General features: G+C 44.3%; 2 protein-coding genes across 3 annotated transcripts in view; one reads left to right on the top strand and one right to left on the bottom strand.

Annotated features, from left to right (window-relative positions):
• The window catches only part of LOC148386723 (cell adhesion molecule 2-like), a 225,844-nt gene that overhangs the window by 664 nt on the left and 204,342 nt on the right, over positions 1-20,838 (top strand). For both annotated transcript variants that reach the window (XM_088399693.1, XM_088399691.1), the window contains exons 2-3: positions 842-908; positions 9,105-9,248. The gene's annotated coding sequence lies outside the window, so the exon portion shown is untranslated. The remainder of the gene's footprint in view (positions 1-841; positions 909-9,104; positions 9,249-20,838) is intronic.
• Positions 712-20,701, bottom strand: mtus2a (microtubule associated tumor suppressor candidate 2a). The gene is made up of 16 exons (XM_088399681.1): positions 20,617-20,701; positions 12,230-14,395; positions 11,898-12,150; positions 10,154-10,375; positions 6,312-6,479; positions 5,636-5,734; positions 4,813-4,979; positions 4,618-4,743; positions 4,133-4,199; positions 3,645-3,859; positions 3,450-3,555; positions 3,302-3,375; positions 3,144-3,242; positions 2,957-3,076; positions 2,798-2,895; positions 712-2,733 (listed from the first exon to the last, which is right to left on the bottom strand). The coding sequence occupies exons 2-16, from the start codon at positions 14,156-14,158 to the stop codon at positions 2,310-2,312; spliced, it is 4,167 nt and encodes a 1,388-aa protein (XP_088255807.1). The 5' UTR covers positions 14,159-14,395; positions 20,617-20,701; the 3' UTR covers positions 712-2,309.

Raw genomic sequence — 20,838 nt, 5'->3', positions numbered from 1 at the left:
TTCTAAGTGCTACATATTGACATTAAATGGCTGCTACAAATGCAGTATTGTTTAGACAAGAGCTCGTTTCATCAAATCACGTGAATGGTAGAAAATACATTACATTTTTTGCCCCCCCCCCACATTCAGAGCGAGATACAGATGTCCACAGGACACACTGGTCAGGTCTTGTTGAAATTATATGTAGCTGTTATTTATAGTGTTGCAAACTGTTGTTGTTGTAAACGGTATTCTTTTTACACCTGAAGTGACCCTGAAGTACAATTGTAAATATTTGAAAACACAGTGACTGAGTGACTGGCAGTTTTTGTACAATTAACATTGTCATCCAAAAGAATCAATCAAATGCTTTTTTTTTTTCTTTTCCGTTCACTTTCCTCTCTTTAAGAGCGTTTAACCCTGTCTACCAACCGTAGAAAAAAAAAAACCCTTGTAGTCCCTCGTCATGACATACTTTGCTTTTCATGGCTATTAAAAGTGCTGGTATGGCTAATTAGCGTCAACTTTACAGTTTGTTTTGAGAAAAAGAAAAGTGCAACACAGAAACATCATGTTTCGAAATGCTGGAACACGGCAGTGGGCAATCTTTTGGGGACTTATTAATTCCATTATTTTTTTTACAATCTTTAAATCGCAACAATTGAACAAATGTTTATCATTAGTTCATGTGTAGGTCCCCCCCCCCCCCCCCCCCCCCCCCCCCCCCCACTGCCTGGTGTAAAAGAACACATGACCAGTGCCCTCATAGAACTCTTTTGTCTCATCATTCTCTCTGACATAAGTTTATTTACAGCGGTTTGTTTTCATGCAAAGACTAAATACCTGTTCCGCTCTTTAACAGGACACCATTGGTGTAAACGGATTGAAAATCAAGATGACTTGGTCAAAGCAGCCCCAATGAGCACCCTGTGAGTACATTACAATCCTGGTTGATTTCTATTGCATTTGTTTTTCTTGTGAGAAAAAAACAATGGACCAAGTAGAAGTTATAAAACAAAGACATTGGAAAGAAGTGAAACTCCCTGAATGATAACATTTGAAACATTTGAAAAAGTTGAGAACATATACTGGTAAATACATGTTCTGATAAAGCAGAAACATCATTTTTTCCCCTTTAAAATATTCTTTTAAGAAGAGTTTAAAATAATCTTCACAAACTGAAGTATAACGTTCTGCCAGTGGAACCCCTGAAGTCAAAAAAGTTGTACATTTTGAAGAGCGTTCTAATTTTTCAGGAAATAGTTATTTGAAGAATATCACTCCCCAAGTCGATGCTGACTTAAACATTATATTGTTTTCTAGATTGAGAAGCCATTTCTATAATCTTGCAGCCCTACTTAATCAATTTTCTCATAGCAAATATTTCAAGCTGAAACAAATGAATTTATTTTTCATAATAAAAGTTTGAAGTTGGAGGTTCCACTGTTTCTAGCTTATTGTTTTCATTTCAAGACTCTGTCTCCCCTGTACTATTCATTTCCCTCATAAAGTTAGCTAAATAAATAGGCAAACCACAGCAATAATAAGACTGGAAGACATTCACAGTGCATGCGTGCTTAAGTAGCAAAACAAATAGGTTTGAAGCCTCTTTTACACACATGGGGAAGTAGCTGGAATTTTCTTTTTAGAGGTAGTATCAGAACCAGCGATTACCCCCCCCCCCCTTTTTTATTCTTTATTATTTTCCAGACTGAGTTGAGTTCACTGCCATCATTCAGTGCTCCTATGTCAAAATTTTGTTTGCAAGTCAAAGCAAAAAAATGTTTTTATGCAAATATTTGACTTTTAAACTGCAAATGATTACATTTGGGATGAATTGATAGTGTGCCAAAATTGATTGCGTTCCACATTGGAGCTTCCACGGTAAGTGAAAGACAATCTATTACATCTTGGTGAGGCCGAGGAATTCCCTTAAACCAATTCAAAAGGACAAATATTGAATAAAAATTGACTTTTGCTGGTGAAATGGCGGAAGTAAGGCGCTTTGTTTGGGGATTTAGCTCCGTAAAAGAGAACTCAACCCAACGGGCGAGTGTTGAACATAGAATACATTTGCGTTCTGAGCACAGGAGGAATTTGTTCTTGCGTGCCTCTTCCTCTCTCTGTTGATCTCCAAAGTGAATTCATTCTGAAACTACGTGTCAAGACTGGAATGAGTCATCTTGCATGTTTGGTAAAAATGACCTAAGCATGTCAAAGCTTTTAAGACTTTCATATGTCATTGTGGACACAACATAATACATTTCACGTTCGGTGAGGGCAAGGAGAGCGTATTATTATTTTAAATCAAATAAGTTTTTTTTGTTTTTTTATCTCTGCAAAGTGAGACAGGCTACCGAATTGCGATTAGCCGTTGCTCTATGAGTGGGTGTGCACGGGCCCGGTGAGTGATTCTGATTAGTTGCCGATCTGTGGGTGGGTGTGCCCGGGCCGGGCGAGTAATTCCGATTGACCGTGTGGAAGGGTGAGGAGGACTGTGGCTGCTGGGGGCAGCCTTGGCAGTGGCTGGGGGAGTGGCAGCCCAGTGGCGGTGCAGGTGACGATGAGAACAATGGAGATGACGGGATGGGAGAGGTCGAGAAGGCGCGATGGAGGGGCGAGGAGGAGGGAGACATCAACGGGCTGGTCTGAAGACGCCACAGCAGCTCCTCGTTGTTCTGACTGAGTCGCTTTTTCGCCGTGCTCTCCTTCTCCACTGATTCCTGGAGGTTGGCGTTCTCTTCGGACAGTTGTCTGGAGGAACAGCACGATCAGAGATGAATTGGATCACAAGCAGTGAGTGTCAGGTGTTTTTTACCTGGATAAAGTGAGGTTCCTTTCAATCTGAGCTGTCAGATCTTCATTTTGTTGCTGCAGAACTTGGAGCTTCTCCTCCAGGAACACATTCTTTTGGGCCTGCTCAAAAGTCACATTTATTTGTCGGACATGTGAAAGTGATGGTTGAAGGGGAGCCTACCACTTTTTCCAGATCTGCGATCTTTTGCTCTTGCTGGTGTATTTGCTGGTTCTTCATCTCCACAACCTCCTTCAAGCTCTTTAGATCCTTCTCAATATGCTGGTACGGAGCTAAGGCATCCTGTTAGCATGGCAACATGTTTCGTTATAGCGCCGTCATCTGACCATTTGCCTTAGTAAAAACTCACAAGTATCTGTTCGTCGGTGCTCTTTCTCAACGCTTCTTCAAAGCGTTTGGCTTTGTCCCGCAGACTGTGGTTTTGGAAAGTGAGCGTGTCCACTTGATCCTAGAAAAAAAAAAAGTATTTTCCTCCCAGCTTTGGCTCTAAAAGCATCATGAGCATACCTGAAGAGAAAGCCTTAGCTTTTCAAAATCCTCCTCAAGGAGCATCTTCTGTTGCTCGTGAGCTTTCCTTAAGTCTGTGAGGGAGGAATGAGTTTGTGTGACTCACCAAAGGTCAAATTGTTATTTTTCACATGAGCTGCAATCGTACCTCTCATGGTTCGGGCATGCTCCTCATGCAGTGTTGCCATGGTAATGTTATGCATATCTCTGAGCTCCTGAATGGCTGCCTGGTGGTGAGCTGTCATCTCCTCCACCTTCACGCACAGCACAAAGACCAAATGAGGACTTTCAATGACCCGAAATGTTTTAATTAATGTATGAAATCAAATCCGATGCTTGTCACCTGTTCTTGCTGCTGGGTCCTGAGCTCCTCCATTTGCGACTGATGCTCAGCCTTCAGGTGTTCCGTCTCGGCCGAGTGACACTTGCGTAGGCTCTCCTCCACGGCGGCCAGTTCCGTTTCCTGCTGGACCTGCAGCTCCTGCAGCTCTCGTTCGAATGCCGATTCCACGGCGGACTTTTCCAGTTTGAGTCTTTGCCAGTTTGCAGAGTTGGACACTGAGGGATGAGTTGGAAGCATTTTCAATGTGTGTTCACAGAATGGGAATTTTTAAAATACTTGCATTATCGTTCCATCAAGAATAATCATCGTGTCATTTTACATATTGGGTTTTCAAACTTTTTGGGTGGACGGAGAAATAGTTCCAAGGACCTTAATGCAAAATGAGCCCGGAATGCCAGTATTTGTTTTCACTTTGTGATGTGTTTAAAGAAAAGAACTAAACCAAGTTAAATGTAAGGAACAGGAAATTCTGAGAAATGCCAACTCACCCAGTTGCTCTTTGACCTTTTGTATTTCCTGGAGCAAATTAGTTTCATTGGCTTCTGCGGTTTCATTCTGAAGGGGGGAAAGAAATAAGTGCAAATTGAAAGTTGTGGTTTAGGAAAAAAAAAAGTTTTGATCTCTCATGGTTGAGTCACACCATATGGTCTTTTAAACTGTAGTTGCAGTGTAACAGACAGCAGGTGGCGCTGACAGCTCCTTTTTATGAACAACTTTTCTATTTATGTGCACCGTGGGGCTTGTGATTGCTGCACTCAGACGGCAGCCATAAAGACGTCCCTCCGCTCACCTCACGGGTTAAATCATTCCAGACGACTTAGGAGGGCCGCGAGAGAGATGCTCGGTGACACACTGAACTCTCCCGCAACCTCTCACGAAGAATCTCGCTCGTAATCATCACGCTCGGGGGGGACCGTGCCGTGAATCTCACCTCGTGGTGTTAAATATTGTATGTGATTAAATTAGCACTCACCTTGAGGCGGTAATGCTGAGTAGTGACGATGAAGGCTTCCAAACCCAAAGAGGTCTTCCTCAGTTCTTCTTTAAGGGCCCTCAGTTGCTTCTCTTGCCGCTCACAGCATCCGCGCAGCCTCTCCAGCTTATGTTACCCAAAAAAAAATATCAGAATAGCAGCAATGCTCCTGCACGGGTTGTCCCTGATTCTCACCTCCTCACGTTGCTCCTCCTTCTCCCTCTGCTGTGCTTTCCTTTCTTCTTCTCTCTGCTGAGCATCTTCCTTCTCCTGCTGCAGCTTCAGGGGAGGAACGCGGCGAGGGGAGCCAGGGGGGGCAGACCCCCGGGCTGGTCCTCCTGCAGCTCGCTGACCTGACTGCACTATAGGGAGGGGAAAGAGTCAATAGATATAGAAATGGCAACGATGAAGTACGACCTCTAAAATATTTCCATAAAATCTGCATAAATTCCTAATCAAACTAATGAGTATCAACCAAGGCAATTTGCCCTGACCTGATGATATTGTGCTCACTCGACAAAAGTTAATTGAATCTTTTGGCAAAAGAATAAGCTGCATATTTGAATAAGTTAAAGATTACGTTTCACCATGGCGATAATGGCAACGCAAATCCATGTGAGTCACCTTGACATGTAGTGACATCACAGTCAAAATAAATTAAAAGAAAAGAAAATTATTTGACAGCAAACATCACTCCGTCCAACTAAAATAAATGAAAATACCCAGTTAATATTAAGAATCAGAAACCCCGCTTCACACTTTGATTGCCTCGACCTTATCATTCAGCAAATGAACGCATGGGGAGCGGTCTCCATGACAACCCAGGGGCAGGGACCCAGATAATGAGTGAAAAATCCGTGGGGGTGATACAATGAGAGGGGAAGGGTGTACCTAAAGCCATCAATGAATGGAGACCAAAGGAAAAGAGTGCTTGCCATAATGCTTATGAATGAATCAAATGATGCAGCCAGGCCCCTTCTGTTGATCATGAGGGATGGGATTAGAATGGTTAACTGACCTGGTGACTGAGGTTTGGGTGGAACAACTGCCAGCCTCTTTGGGGAGGACGGGAGGGAGCGCGTTACCTCGGAACTCCGCTGGAACTCTTTCCTGCCAACTGTGAAACATAAAAAACACTGTTTTGACAAGGGAGTGGTCATAATACTTTGATACAGTCATAAAATATTCAATAGATTTATTCAAAATTAGAAAAGTGCTTGATATTTCACAAGAATCTGGTTCAGCTGCTCTCCACGACTCCGAGCAACGTTGCAGACAAGACGGAAAACAATCCTAAACTCAGGATGATACTCGGGATGACTTGATTTGATATCAATCCTTTTGTTGTGTGTCAGATTAGATTTGGTGTAGGAGTGGGTGTGATCCCTGGCTGGTTTTAGAACAGTGTGAAATGTGCTACCTTTGAAATTGGGGGGAATTGGAGGCGAGTGTGGGGGCGACAAGGAACCATTTTGTTGACAAAAGTCTCTTCTCAAGAGGTTAGGGTGTGTCGGTGCAGAGAGGAAGGAGAAAGAAACTAATTCAAATAGAAAAAAAAAGTGGATTCTGAACAAATCTTCACGCAAACCTTAGTTTGGTGTTTTCATTTTGTAGCTCACTACACATTCAAGTGGAGCAGGGAGTGAAAAGAAAACTCAATTAAAAAAAAAAAAAACAATTATGGTTCTGCTGACCCCCAGGGGAGCTTCTTGGTTGAGCGGGCAGGTATCGGCGCGGTAGTGCCGGGGTGGACGGAGGTTGAAGGCTGTTGCTGCGACATGGCGCGGCTCTCTGGTGATCCGTTGATGGAGGTGCGCCGCCGGTCACTCTATGGAGAGGCGGGTCCTCACTCACACTTAGACCTGGAATAGACAGATTTTGATATTCTGAATTGTTTTATTCCTATTTTTATTTTTTAGTATTGTATTGTGTTTTTATTCTTTTTTAAAATTACTTTTCTCAAAATAATTATTTTAGTTAGATATTAAGGAGCTTTTGTTTCTGATGATCTATCTGCAAGTGCACTCAAAGCCCATAGATGACACAATCTATAAAATAACTAAACCCTCTGACACTGCCTGTTTGATCGATCTCCTCGCACCCGATCGATAACGCCGCGACGCCTGCTCTTCACCACTGTCCTCGTGTGTGACAGATTAAGCAGTTGATTAGGCTCTCAATCGGCTCCTTTTACACTCTCTTTAGGCTCTTGTACACTGGCAACGCTCACAGAAAACGTAGTTTGTGAAATGTAACACAAGTACTGTTATTGCTCTCTCTTGGTTTTTGTTGCTCTCTCTCCCAAAAAATATTCTGTCAATAACACGAAACTATAATAGTACCCTGGTAGACACAACAAAAAACTAAAGTAACAAATACAATGTGGAGTTGTTTCGGCGTTATAGAGTTCTGATTCAAAAACGCTTTGAAGTTTGATGTGAATGATAAACAAGAGATCCAGTGGTTATACCAAAAAAAAACAAACAACCCAGATCAATGGATTTTATGAATAGCAAAGACAAGCTGATGGAGAGCTATTGCTTGGCAAAACGGCAGCCCAAGATGGAAACGAGCACGCAAGGCGGAGATTAAGTCAGAAGGAACACAGCAGCTGAGCTCAGGCGGAAGCAAACAATGTAAAAAGAGATATCAAGACGGATGAGCTGAGGCTGCTCGGATGACGGCAAGCCGCTGACGAAATTGAAAAACACCACAGTTATTAAAAAAAAAGCAATGCTTGATTTATTGGCTAGGTCTTGCAGCAGCATCTTGACTCCTTGCAGATCCCCATTCTGGAAATGTGCATTCACTTGATCCCAGAACACAAGTAGAAGTTTATTACTTTAAATCTTATTTTGTGGCTTAACCTCACCGCTGTCTGTGAAACACCACGACACACGTCAGCTTCATTCTGCGCTGTGCCACACACGACACGTTGTGCAATTTAACGGCGAGTCTGTCATTTGTTCCGCCTATTAGTCCATTTGGAGGAAATTTGAAATTGCAGCGGTCTTTGCTCTTAAGTCATGATACTGAGCAGATTTAAAATATCACTATCATGTCTTTTGCTGTGGAAATGTATGCCCGTTAATGTAGCGTAGAGGCACTTTTACAGGCCTGAAAATTTAATAACAGAGCATATCTCCACCACAAATCTGCAGAAAATGCTTAGGAATGCAAAGTAGTGCATGTCGGAAGCAGTGTGTGTGTGTTGGGGTGGGGTAGGCGGGGGACGAGGCCAAGGTTAAAGCTGCATCCATAAAACACAAAGTAATAGCCTGGCAGAGATGAACCTGAAGATTAGATGCAAGTTCAGATAGAAAAATTGTCGAAAATTAGAATAAATCATCTCAATGAGTGATTGCAAATAAGGACTGGTATAAAATGTATCACTATCTAAAATCAAATGTCAGTACGTCGAGTGATGAAACAAAGTGTGAGCTCGGGCATCAACGCCGTCCGTCACGGCTGCCGTGCTAGTTTTTCTTCCTTTGGCTGCCAAGCGGCATCCATATCCAATTGGCTGTCTCATATCGTGTGCGTCTCTACTCCACGCACGCAAACCATCTGGTCACAGTGAGCTCGCATGAGTCACACAGCAGATCACCGCTCCAAGCGGTGGCATCTGGGGTGCCACATCCACTCTCCGCCCGGTGCCAGCCTTGCTACATTATTTTATTATCGCCTAAAGAGGAGATTGATTGCAGCGATAATACTGTATTTGTTTTGACTATTGAATTTCCATCAAGCGAATGGGCCTTACTCGCCGGGGTCGCCCCCCCTCCCCGTCCCAGCTTTGTAACAGAAGCTGCCAATCACAGCGGAATTAACAGCGTATTCCCACTGTACTTGACACGCATGGATGCATCGCTCTCTCTCTCTCTCGCATACGTGACGACAGGATGGTGTTAATGGCTAATCAATGTTGTGCGATAACATATACTGCCGCACTTGATAGAATTTAATACTTACATGCAGCTTTATACACGAGGGCATCGTTTGTGTACTACATTTGATTGCTTTTCCGGCCACTGATCTATAATGCATGCTCAACGCTACCGTTTGTGGCGCCCGGGGGGGCATGTCCAACAAAACGATTTTGTGACAACTTCAATGACCTCGTACGGCTCGCCGAAACGATGAAGCGGATAGTATCGAGACGTGATCAACTGAGCCATTCAAATATTTTGTCGATGTTTTTCCCGTCTGCATATTTATAAAGAAACTTTATCTTGAAAGACGCCAGTCCAATAGAATTTTCAGATTGAATACATTTGATGCCACATATCTCAGTCGCTGCTCATTGATCACAGCAGGTTGATCAGCTTTGATGATGGGGAGCCTCAACTGGGGGGAACCCACATTCCTCCATATGGCGCTCGGTATTTCTTAACGATCACTGCTTTCTGTCTCATCCCGAACCCAAATGAGGCTGTTTCTGGATGGATCAACGGTGCTGAGCCCAGTTCCTATTCTCTTTGTTTCAGAATGAGGTTCCGGCTTGGTACAAGTCCCTTGACTAACGCTGGAAGGATGTGTGAACACTCATCTGTCAATCCGACAGCTCTTTGATCGGATTTCTCGGCGTGCCTTGTGGGGAAAGGATCCCTGCGTGACGAGGGAAAACTAAGGTAGGCCAAACACTCATTCCGACACACGTAAACAGTGTCAAATGATGCCCATGATAGTTCCGAACCGTGATTACTTGTGCGACGCTCTCCTTCTAATTGTCATGTTGCACAGTCACTCACAAGCTGGTTATTTCCCACAAGACCTTGGGCAACACTTGTACAATGCAATTATTTATAGGTGCAAAATTTGCTGCACAAAGCTTCCATTTCTTGAAATCAGGTCGTGGTGTTTGTGTATAAAATGTATATGCATTTTGAGGAAGAGACATAAATACATTCCGAATCAACCAATCGGAGGGGGAAGATGAAACGAGCGCTCAGATTATGTAACGGCGAACGTGACGTACGCCAGAGCTTGAGGAGCTTACGTCAGCTGTAACTGGGAGAGAAAAAGCCAAGCTATGTAGGTCACATTAAAAAGACATGCGGTTATTTCAAATTCAGCCAACTAACCAGAGCGCCGTATACTTGGAGTACTGTGATGTTACGCTTCTGCAGCATAAAACATGAGTAGGCAGTTAGCGACTCACGCTGAGTTCTTGCTCTATTAAAAAACAATCGTTCAAAAGACAAGTGTTTGCTCTCATCTTTGCGCGTGTCGGGGAAAAATCTGCGGCTGAAAAGTTCCTACGGGTAGCTGGAATAGCCAATCACTGTAAGCCCTCATGAAGCTGTGTTAAAAGATGTTAAGAAGAAAGCGGCTTTCGCTGTAAATTTGACCTAATGAATGTGGATGGGGAGTGTTTATGCAAATGAGGCATAAAAGGGGTAATGAAAACAAGATGGTGATGCTAATGACACTCCCGTGTAGTGATAAAGCTGGCGGCGCAGTGTTTTCAAATGCATCAACCCGTGCTGCCTTTAGGGAAAGTGCACAGGCAGAATATTGAAATGTCCGGACTTACGGTGAGTCGCCCTGTTGGGTTCACTGTCGCTGGAGTGCGCGGAGGAGACGCTGGAACTCCTGACGAAGCCGAAAGCTGCCAGGCGACCCACGGGGAGACGGGTGGAGCTGAAGCCGGGGGCGCGAAGGCCTGATTGACTCGCTTTGGGAAGTAGGGATCTGCCGTTTAGCGGCTGCGCTTGTGCCGATGCCGGAGCCTCAGGGGCGAAAACCTCATCGTCAGCTAGAAGAACAAATTGTGTCAAGAGTTTGAAATATATTGAGCAGTATGTTTACGTAAGGGCAACACTGCTATGTTTGCAGTGAAGTCGTTCATCATTATGTGCTGATTTTGCTTTCTATTTGGACTTTGCTCCATTGACACTTTTACAGAAGAATGCTGCTTTTGGATTTGTGTGGTCCTCCTTGTAGGCTGAATTCATTCCAAACCTAATGCCACAGGGTTTTAAAATGCGTCGAGCAATTTGGAGCTTAGCTTGTTTTGACAAGAAATCCTTCAGTCAAGCCAATCAATCGGGAAAATACACGAATGGAAAAACAAAACTGTAATTGTTCTTGGACAAAGGGAGGAATCCCTACCCCCTCGTGGTAAACACGCATGCACACACACACTCCTTAGGGTCTTGCAAGGTTTCTAACATTATCCCCTGCTGTCTGCAAAGATAAGGCAGGAAGGCCTCCCTCCCTCCCTCCCTCCCTCCCACTCCCAACACATCAATCCATGAACAAAACCATTTCATGGGTATTGGGCTAAAATGGCGAGCGAAGGTGCTCTCGCTGCTGCGGCACCACCTCTTCCCGCCTCTTAGCCTATTGCTCCAAGTATTAGATTGGAGTTCGCTGCTCTCGAGTGCACAACTGTGGATCATTAAAGATAAATGTCCCAATTTCCCTCCTGGCCCTGTTTCTGCTCCTCCTCTTCAAGTGTGTGGTGACAGAATAGATTCTGACAAATATCCACTTAAACCTGAGCAGCACAGCTCCTCTTGCCGCTGACTGCAAACACACAGATGAATGGAAAGAGGAAATGAGGCTGCAGGTGTGTTGCTACCTCAACGGGAACGAATGCTGTGCAGTGTTAGATTGCCGATCGTTTTGGATCCAGCAGGAAAATGGTGACGTTCATTAAGAGTTAATTGGAGTTCACTTCAAAGCTTGCAGGTCCCAGAAGGCCAAGCAGCATGAATCAACAAAGATTATCATCAAAAGATTGGACTCAGAGTAGCACGATGCTAATAGTCTACGTATAGAGATGATAGTCATTGGTGCACTATAGCTTGATTTTCATATTCGACCCGGGGTGAGAGCCGTTTAAATATTTATGGAGGTGAGAAATGGAATTTCAACCCATCAGTGGGTTAGTTGATGAGCACATTTCCAGTATCACTATACCAGTGACCGCCATATTGCAACATACTGCAGGTGCCAGAGGTAAAGAGTGAATTGTCTGAAGTCGAAATGAATCTAAAGGAGGGGGAAGTGAAAATGGGTCGGGTAGGAATTCTTTTTGCTTCATAGACGCAGCCTCTCGGAGCGGGACCTTTCCCCCCGGCTCAGAGCAGTGTGCATCTTCAAATCCTCCGACTGGATGGAGCCGAATTTGAGCAAATGCATTTTAATGAGCTGCTTTCATCTCAGGTCAAATTTGGCAGAACATTCCTACATCTACTTCCTGCAGACAGATAGCAGCTTTTTTGGTGTGTCAAATCTCAGCAAGATAAAATGAAATTGGACAAAATTTTCACCTGCGGTATTGCGGCTCTTCTGGCTGGCTGCTAAGCAGGCTTGTTGAATCGGTTGGCTGATTGTTGACCTCTGACTCGGACTAGATTCTTTGCCTTTGACTGAGGCGGAAGCCGTCCTGGTCACAGCTCCCAAGCCTAAACGTAAACCTCTGCCAGAACGCAAGAGACTGCCGCTTCCTCCAGTCTGAGTCGCTGTCCGAAGGTGTAGTGGGTCATCTGCAGAGCTCTCTTTAAAACTGGCGGATCTCCCGACCTAAAAACCATGGATACAAAACCAATATTTATACTTTACAACCGTATTTAGTGTGATCAGAAATAAAAAAGAGACCTACCTCCGAGCGTGCTCCGTAGAAGTCGTCCGTTTTGCTGGCCAGCTTTGGGGGCGCCGTATAGCTGTGGGTATGCGTCGGAGGGACGGTGTTTGTAAGTCCCGGAGCTCGGATACTCCTACTCAACACCCCTGACGGGAAGATATTTGTTTGCATGTCTTTGTGGAACTTGTCGTAAAGCAAGTTGGAGGCACTGAGTACTGGTGCCCCTCTGGTTTCCTTTTCAGGCTTAAAGGGGCCTTTCGGAATATCTTTGAAGGAACCGGGTGTTGCACCTGTACCGTGTGCGTATGTGGACAAGCGTGCTGGTAAAGACGATACCTGATAAGGTCCGTCAACAGCCTGAGGCTTGAGTTGAGGATTTTTCCGAATGTAAGTGATGATTTTTGGACGGACTCCTTTGGGTTTAAGTTTGGGGGAAGGAGAGTTGTTTTTGGGGCTGGAGTTGGGGGAGTTTTGCTGGTTGTTTAGAGGCGCTTTGGGGATTCCTGTTAGGTTGGTCTTAACTGGTGCTCTCATATCGTGGCCCTGAGCTGGTGCCTTTCTATCAGGGCTGCCTCCTGATGGGGTGTGGTGTTGAATTCCTCGACGTGGATCCTTCGAGATGAGGTACATTGAGGCCTGCCTGTTTGGTGAGGCCTGGGGTGTCCTGAGAGGGGAATGGGGAGGTGTAAAAGTTCTTTTGGGACTGGAGCAATTCCGTCTGTAGGTGAACTGAGTCTGGGGTTGTCTCTCCATGGTGGAAGATTTGGAGGAGGTCTTTGTCACTGAAGCTTGCTGCTTTTCCACTAACAAAACCTCCTTTTTGGCCGCCTGGTTGGGCTGTCTGGATTGAAAGACTCCATATGTGTTGTAAAGGTGTGAAAAATCGGATGGTTCACGTAGAGATGATTTTGTAAGCTTTTTGTTTGCGCCGTTGTGAATGTGGCTTTGTGAAACTGGTGATCGGCCAACTTCAGAAGCCTGACCGCCAAGCTCTTCTAGGTTATGAGCTCGACCCATTTCTGACTGACAAAGGGGTCTGACGAGCTGTTGTTGCCTTGGTGGTAGAACTCTTTCTTCAAATCCAGTCCTTCGTCTTTGGCCCAGACCACCACCACCATCCGAGGATGATCCATTTTTGTATTGGCTTCTCTCATCTTGCGTCTCATCCTGACTGTGCCATTGATCTTGTTTCTCCTGATAGCGCAATGGTGGAGGCTTGTCATCTACTTGATGTGGCCTTCTTGGAGCTTGGGCTGAGGTAGCATAACAAATGTCTGGCTTAGAGCTGGGCAGACAAATAAAAGTAGAATCCAGGGTGCTGGACAGACTTCCACTGAGATTCATTGTGGCCAGATTGGAGACAAACACGTTGGTTTCCGACTTGGACTGCTTGAGCCCTCCTCTCCCCGCGTTAGGGTTCTCTTCTTCGGACAAGCCTCCCACTTGCTCTGTACTACGACTATTCTTTCTCCACTCCTCTTTGTCCCTCCGACTTCTGCTCTCCACTTTGTTGCTGTCATTGTCGTTCCTCCTCACCCCAGTTGAAGTCGAGCTGGCGGTTGAACTGGAGGATATCGACATTGGACCCTCATCTTTACCTTCTCCTGTGCTTCCCCCATCTTCGTCGTCGTCTTCATTTGGGTTTCTCAAGAACGGATGCATGTCCGGACACTCCACAAGCTCGATCTCACGGAACCCAGAGTCGGAACACTGCTGCTCAGAGCCCCAGATGATCATCTTGTCGTGGGATTCACTTTGTGATACCAAAGGTGGGAGTGAGGTGGTATTGCATCCTGTGTCCTCTAACATTCCTCCTTGATCACTCAAAGAGGTGAATTGATTGGCGTTGTCATCGGCAGTGCAAGGGAATTGGATCGGAGCTTTGTTTGCCATCTTTTCCGCTCTCTCAACAAGCCCATGTCCCTTGAAACTAGTTGGGATGCTCATTTTGGATTGTTTCTTTTGAGCGCTCAAAGATACCAGGCAGATACCTTATTGATCCCAAAGGAAATTGGGGAGCCTGAGGCCATTGATCGACTTATAAAAGTCCCTTTTGCCCAGGTTTTTGTGACGCTATGATGATTTTTTTTTATTTTTTATATTAGTTCACCACTCATCTTGCGTTCCCTTTGAGCAAGCAAAACAGTTTGCGATGGACTTTGCATTGAGGAATCCTTTTTGAATCTGAAAGAAAGAAAAACAGATTTTCTGTAATTCGATCAGTTTCTTTGCAAAGGCTCAAAAGACTTTTGTGTTTCCGATAACTGCAATCAAAATCATTGTGTGTTCAAAATGTAAAAGCAAGAGTATTACATATTCAGGTTAACTCCATAAATTGTAAATTGTGATGAAACATGGCTGCTGAACTTGAAATGTATTTTGTTTTCATGTGGCGGAGTGTCCGTGTTTCTGCAGTCGTTGAACAATGTGAAAACATGCTGGTGTTGAGGAGCAAAAGCAAAGTAGCAGCCCGGTACGAATAAATCCATGTTGTTGGCCTGATCTCCACGGGGGGGTTAACACTCTCCTCAAGCACACCATATGGCTGATTCTACCATCACTCGCTCGTGTTCAACATCACACTCGCTTTCCTATATGTGATATTAAGCATGATAGCAGAAAAAGACAGTTTGCTGTATCTTGACGGATTGCTCTGGCCTGTGATGAAAATATTTACCAGATACTGTCTCAGACACTAATGTATAGAACTGTACTGTCTATTTTAGTTTTGGTAGCACAGGTTCTATCGTAAATGATTCCATGGTATTTATTGGAACACGAGCTGTTCCGAAATGAGGACAAACGATGTCGGTAGACAGGCACAAACAAATTGTGCGGCTTATCATCTCCACTCTGCCTCACTGCTAATATTTGCACACAATTGGCGCACGCAAACAAATGATCTGGTAATTACAAGAGCAGACACTGAAATCATCTGAAAAGCTTGGAGAGCAGAAGGATTTGTTAGAGTGAGCGCACCGGTGCTTTAAGGGGAGAATTTACTGAGATGACATCGTGGTTGATCGATCTCAGTGTTGATGGCCGTGCTAGCTGTTGTTTATATAAGAAAAAAAATACATTACATGATGCAATACAGTATGAATCAAAGGACCGTGTCATGAGCATGAGGTGAACAAGGTAGGAGCTTTTATAAGAAAGATTTTCTTTGCTTTGCATGACATCTGAACCCCGCTAGGAGAAATGTTAGATGCAAAAAAAGAGCAGCCCAGCTTCCGTTGTCATGGCGATACCATCCATGAGAACGACACAATCCACATATGGTCTTTAGTGAGTGAGAAAGGTCAGCGCCAGAAAGAGACACTCGCACGTTAGCGGGATGCTTTTAAACCGACGGACGGCTCATGCATACTGTGAGTTCTGTCGCCGTCTAAGAGCAGGCGTGTCTTTGTTAGTCGTCTTGAGCCATGTCCCAAAGGCAATGAAAACCAGAGCTGAATTAAGAGTTTAATGTCAACATCTCTCAAGGGAACTCCAATAAAACCAACAAGTAGATCAAATGGAAGATAAATTGAAATGTTAAATCGTCAAAATGTTATCTTCAAGCAAGAATGGTTGTTGATGATAGTGCTACATGTGGATGTTAGGAAGAGCTGGGGAGAGAGGACTGTTTGTTTTTGAACCAATCACAAGGAATTAATGAAGATAACTTCCCTTATAGACTTCTAATGAGCACGTAATGGCTCTCGCTGACAGGCCAACACGAGTCTTATATTATGTCACGCTATCTGAGCCCAGTTAGTTTTAAAGCCGACATTAGTGGTGAATTTAATTAAAGATTAGGAACAGGATGTTATGTTTACCACAAATTTTGCTACTCGTGTAGGAAAACAGACGCTCGATCTTAATATGCAACAAAAGGTGGCTGTCTAAATGGGAAAGTAGTACTTCAGTCATTGCAATCTAAGAAATGAAGCTTTGTATGTTGCCACAGTGGATATAAAAAGTCTGTTTTTGTGATATAGTCCACATATGTTCAAGAAAGCCTTTGTTGACATTTTTTGTAGGATGCAGTTAAGGGAAGCTCATTGTTTTGCCCAAAGCCGACCTCCACCTTCATGTGCTCACACACACTGGCTTTTGTTGTGACTCCAGTAGCACATGTGGATATTACAGAAGCCATTTGTCGTTGGCACTTCCCTTTATTGCTGTACCTCCCCCACCCCAACAGAGAGCAGACAGGTTGTCCACAGCGCGATCCCAGGGGGGAACCCCACTTCGCACACTTGCGCTCACACTCCTGCCTGCCGCATCATCCGCACTCTCAATGTGTAAATTTCCGGGGAGTGAGGACACAAATGGAAAGCGCGTTGACGTGAGCATAACTCTAATTTATGACCGTGGAGTGGTCGCACACCACATAATTAGATGTATCGCTGTGCTTACATAAAAAAAAGCAGTCGAGCAGTTAAGGCTTGACATGGACACTTTCTCCTCTGCGACTGCACATACAGCACAATTTATTTGCGTGCTTGTAATTAATCTCTAATGACGCTCTTTTCATCCATGTATATTTTTAGCCCCTTTCCCATGGCTCAAAGGTATGCATGAGAAATTGTGTTCCCGTGACAGCTTGGCAGCCAATTGATTCCAATAGATTTCAAACATGCTTGTCTTGTCATCCAAAATAGAAATTCCCTCCTATTACGCATTGACTTTCTTTCATGTTCTTGGAATCCGTCAGTAGGATAAAGCTTAGTGGGAGCATCCATTGAGGAATAAGATGGCCTTAATCATGCAGCCATTCTTCCCTTTCACTTCTGCTAAACAGCAGAGAGATACGCTTGAAGAAGACACAATAGAATTACTAAAGGCTACCTATGGCTTTTGTGGATGTGAAATAAGCTAACCCGGGCAATGCAAGAGGTTGCAATGTGTGGAAGGGCTTGAAAAATTTAAAAGTGTCTGATAGGAATTTTTAGGACTATTTTTATGAGGAGCTGAATGTGCAAAAAGAACAATATGACAACGCGGAGTTAATGAAGTAGGCTGACGCAATCAAACCCCATTCTCAAACTCCAATAATCCACCCTCTCCCTTTCTCATTTCCCTCCCAGATTTATTCTGATGCTCATTTGTAGCCCAGGGGGAATTCATTTGTCACCACAAGGCAGGCTCTAACAGGATTTGGGGTCAGAGTGGGTGTTTGTTCATAGCGTGATGTATGAGGAGGAAGTAGAAATCGGATCATCTGCAATAAAAGCTGATTTATTTGCACGTTGCGGGCAATGTCAGCTACCTGCTAAGAATGCATCACAAAATACTCGTGGACTAGTAAAAGGATTTTTTTTTTTTTTGATAATTGCGAGGAGCGTGCGCAAAAGGCTTTGACTCCATTTGCCAATTACACCTCTGCTAAAAATAGAGCACTCATTAACACAGTTGACACCTTCAAAATGTAAAGCCGTGAAAGTCAAACGCATTTCAACGTGCGCCGTTTGTCGAGACGCCACCTACGCACGACCGTTGGCGACCGGCGAGAGGAGACAAAGAAGAAAAGAACCAATTTGGCACCCTCATGATAAACCTTTTCCTTGATTGGTTTTGTTTTGTTACCTAGTATAACAATTATTCAACGATGTGTTTTGTGAGGATGGACCGGAGGAAAAACAACAAAGCAAACAAAGAAATGAAAGCAAAAATAGAATGCGGAGTGTGAGCTGTTGTCAGGTTTGCGTTTATGGATTTATTGACGACGGCCCTAAAGGCCACGGAGAGAAGTTCTTGCACGGTGGCTCTGCATTGTTATTAGCAAAGCCCCTCCACCCTGGACGAAAACCGTATGAGGAGACAAAGAAAAGGAAAGAAATGTAGACCAGATTCAGATTGCATAAATGCGTGGGATTCCGTTTGGGAGCGCCAGGAAGTTCGCCGTTGCCCACACAAATGTACCAAACAGACAGACAGACAGACATAAAGCAGGAAATGTGCAGACAGCGTGGATAAAGAAAGCATCCACTTTATCGTCTGAGTCATGTCTGTTAGTCTTATAGAAGACAAAAACCCTGTACGACAGGTGATTCACAGACAGAGAGAGAAAGAGAGAAAGAAAGAGTGCGAGCTACAATTTTTTTTTTCCCCTCTCGCCTTGTAATGTGCAAGTGTGTAAATGCAATGAACGAGTGGCACTGAAGCACCAAGAGGCTGGGGGAGGGGGAGCTGGCAAAGAATCACTGAGGTGAAGGCAAACCATACAGCGAGCTGCTTCTGGTGGAAAAAATATGGTAATGCCTTGAACTGGCTGTTTAAAAAAAAAAAAAAAAAAAAACGGGAAGGTGCTGCTATAGAGAGAAGCAAATATTTTATTAAGCGGATTTGGAATAATATGTAAGAAACATATTACTATATAATATATTGTGAAAAAAATGAACAGAATGAGCTCTTGGACTTAGTTGTTTGGCAGTTTTGTGCCATTCTTGAATGGTCACTTTAGGCGTCAGAGCCTTTTGCATTGTTGTGCCGTGTTAGAATCGAATGAGTGTGCACGTGGATTTGTGTACGCTGGTTGTAAGCGAGTGCGAGCAGCGGCTGCCTCTCTGCGTTCAACCTCTTTATCCAGTGTCCTGTCTGTGACTGTGGGGAGGAGCTGAAGCAAGCCACCTTCCAGACAAAGGCAGTTTGGAGCACCCACGTTGCAAATAAAAAAGATGAGGGAGCCCTCTTTGTTGTTTCGCACGCATTTCAAAAATCCACGACATAATAGCCACCACCGCAGGATTGAATAGATTTGCATTTGTTTGGGTTCAAGCAATGTGCCGACACTAAAATGACAAACCCAATAGACCTGGCAATAAAAAGATTTACTAGAGTACAATGGCAACATTAAAAAGTAGGGACGTTCGATAGTACCTTGTTTAGTTCTGTTCTATTCTAAGCTTGATTAGTCACTGATACCAAGTGCTGATACATCAAATTTCCCTCTAAATAAACATTAACAAAATAATTAAATTCATTAAAATAAAATGACTAGCTCCTGATTGATGATATCACCTATCTAGAATAAAAAAGTACAGTTGTCCCAATCTGATCATTTGGTCAGACTCGTAAGTGATAAATGTTCCTTTGCCCCACAATAGAGCTGCCAAGTGGATTGGCGAGATTCTGTGACGTCACATGCATGCTCTCTGTCCTCTTTCCCCTTCACCTCTTTCTATTTTTTCCCTTGCCCTCCAGTTCTGTCCTATAAAATGACCTTGAAGGTCACACCCCGACATGTCTCACCTGCACCGACACTGCAAGCTACCAAAGTGGCACCCTCCCTACCTCCCCCCTTCACTGGCAAGAGATCTGCTGAATTGATCGTTGTTCAGACATTGCAGAGGTCAGGCCTAATGAATCAATCACGCGTGCATCAGCATCCCCGACCGACCGACCGACCGACCGAGCGGCAGCGCAAGCCAAGGCCGCAGGCGACCACGCTTTGATGCAGTGTCAAATCACACGTCTGCGTGCTGTGCCCATATTGGCCAGATTAGACTAAAAAGCAATTGTGGCAACATCTAGTTCAAGTGAACCTTCATTTTTAAGATTTTTTTTCTTTGGATTAGATAATTCTACAGTGCAAGAATTGTACAAAATCAGAAGTACTAACAATCACACGAGTGAGCTCCTTTGTGCACGCGTGCAGTTCAAGGACAATTTGACCGTCACACAACCCTCCATCAGGACAAGAGACGGACGGCCGTCTGTGGACGACATGTCCTCCATGTGCTTACCTTTTGTTGACCCCCACCCCCTCCCTTTTCTCTTCACATGCCCGCAGCGCCAGCGGTATCAACTGAAAACACACTTGCGTGCAAAACGGACTCAAAGCTTTTCGGGATTGGACATTATAGAAAAAGCCCATGAATGACTTTCGAGACCAAGAACCAAAATAGAAACGTGTTCCCAAAAGAAAGCTCAATTATTCATGCCTCATCTGGAAAGAGTTAAGTCAGCACCACAGTGTGTCAAATCACATTGAAATTTCAACTCGCGGGGCCCTTTGTTCAGACGTCCACATTGATATTCCACTTAATAATATCTCCCAGCCCACCGGTGTCATCCCTGTGTACAGTGGATCATCACGGGAGTTCCACCTCAAGCTCCGATAAGCTACACGTGATCATTAGCGACTTGACCTGCCGCATCCATCACACCGGCCCAATGTTTGCCGTCTGACCTCACGTCACTCAGCTTTTCAGTCGGGTCTGCGGCTCAAGTTGCGCATATCAACACAAATAAAACCCCCGGCCCTCTCGTATGAGGAATAGAAATAAGTAAACATCCATTTTTATTTTTTTTTAATGTAAATTAGTCAGGCGTAGGATGCTCATTCAATGACGGGAAATAATGCAAAGTAGAAAATCACGAATTGTATTTTTCGGGCCAAAATATTCAGGACTTACCGTCATATGTGCTGACAGCAGAAACACGCGTTTGCCTTGCACTCTCCGTCTTTCTGGAGGAAATGGTGCTAAGAGCGGTGGAGAGAGGAGAGATGCTGCAGACAGGAGGAGGAGGAGGAGCTGATGGTGCTGATGCTGCAGCCACTCCTGGCAATGTTTCAGCCTAATCTCTTTACCACAGTGCCCCCTGCTGGATTTGTCCAGCATAGACGTTTGTTTCCA

Source organism: Syngnathus floridae, chromosome 15, assembly GCF_059516105.1.
Source record: "Syngnathus floridae isolate MCC-2025c chromosome 15, RoL_Sflo_1.0, whole genome shotgun sequence".
NCBI classification, from domain to species: Eukaryota; Metazoa; Chordata; class Actinopteri; order Syngnathiformes; family Syngnathidae; genus Syngnathus; species Syngnathus floridae.
This window is presented reverse-complemented; position numbering and strand designations above follow the sequence as displayed.

What these genes read in the sequence shown, in the direction of transcription:
- mtus2a (XM_088399681.1), bottom strand. Translation starts at nt 14,158, where the DNA reads ATGAGCATCCCAACTAGTTTCAAGGGACATGGGCTTGTTGAGAGAGCG. An exon ending in ACCAAGAAGCTCCCCTGGGG is followed by an intron (nt 5,735 to 6,311) that starts GTCAGCAGAACC and finishes TATGTTTCACAG; the next exon opens with TTGGCAGGAAAGAGTTCCAG. An exon ending in AAAGGTCAAAGAGCAACTGG is followed by an intron (nt 3,860 to 4,132) that starts GTGAGTTGGCAT and finishes CTCATCCCTCAG; the next exon opens with TGTCCAACTCTGCAAACTGG.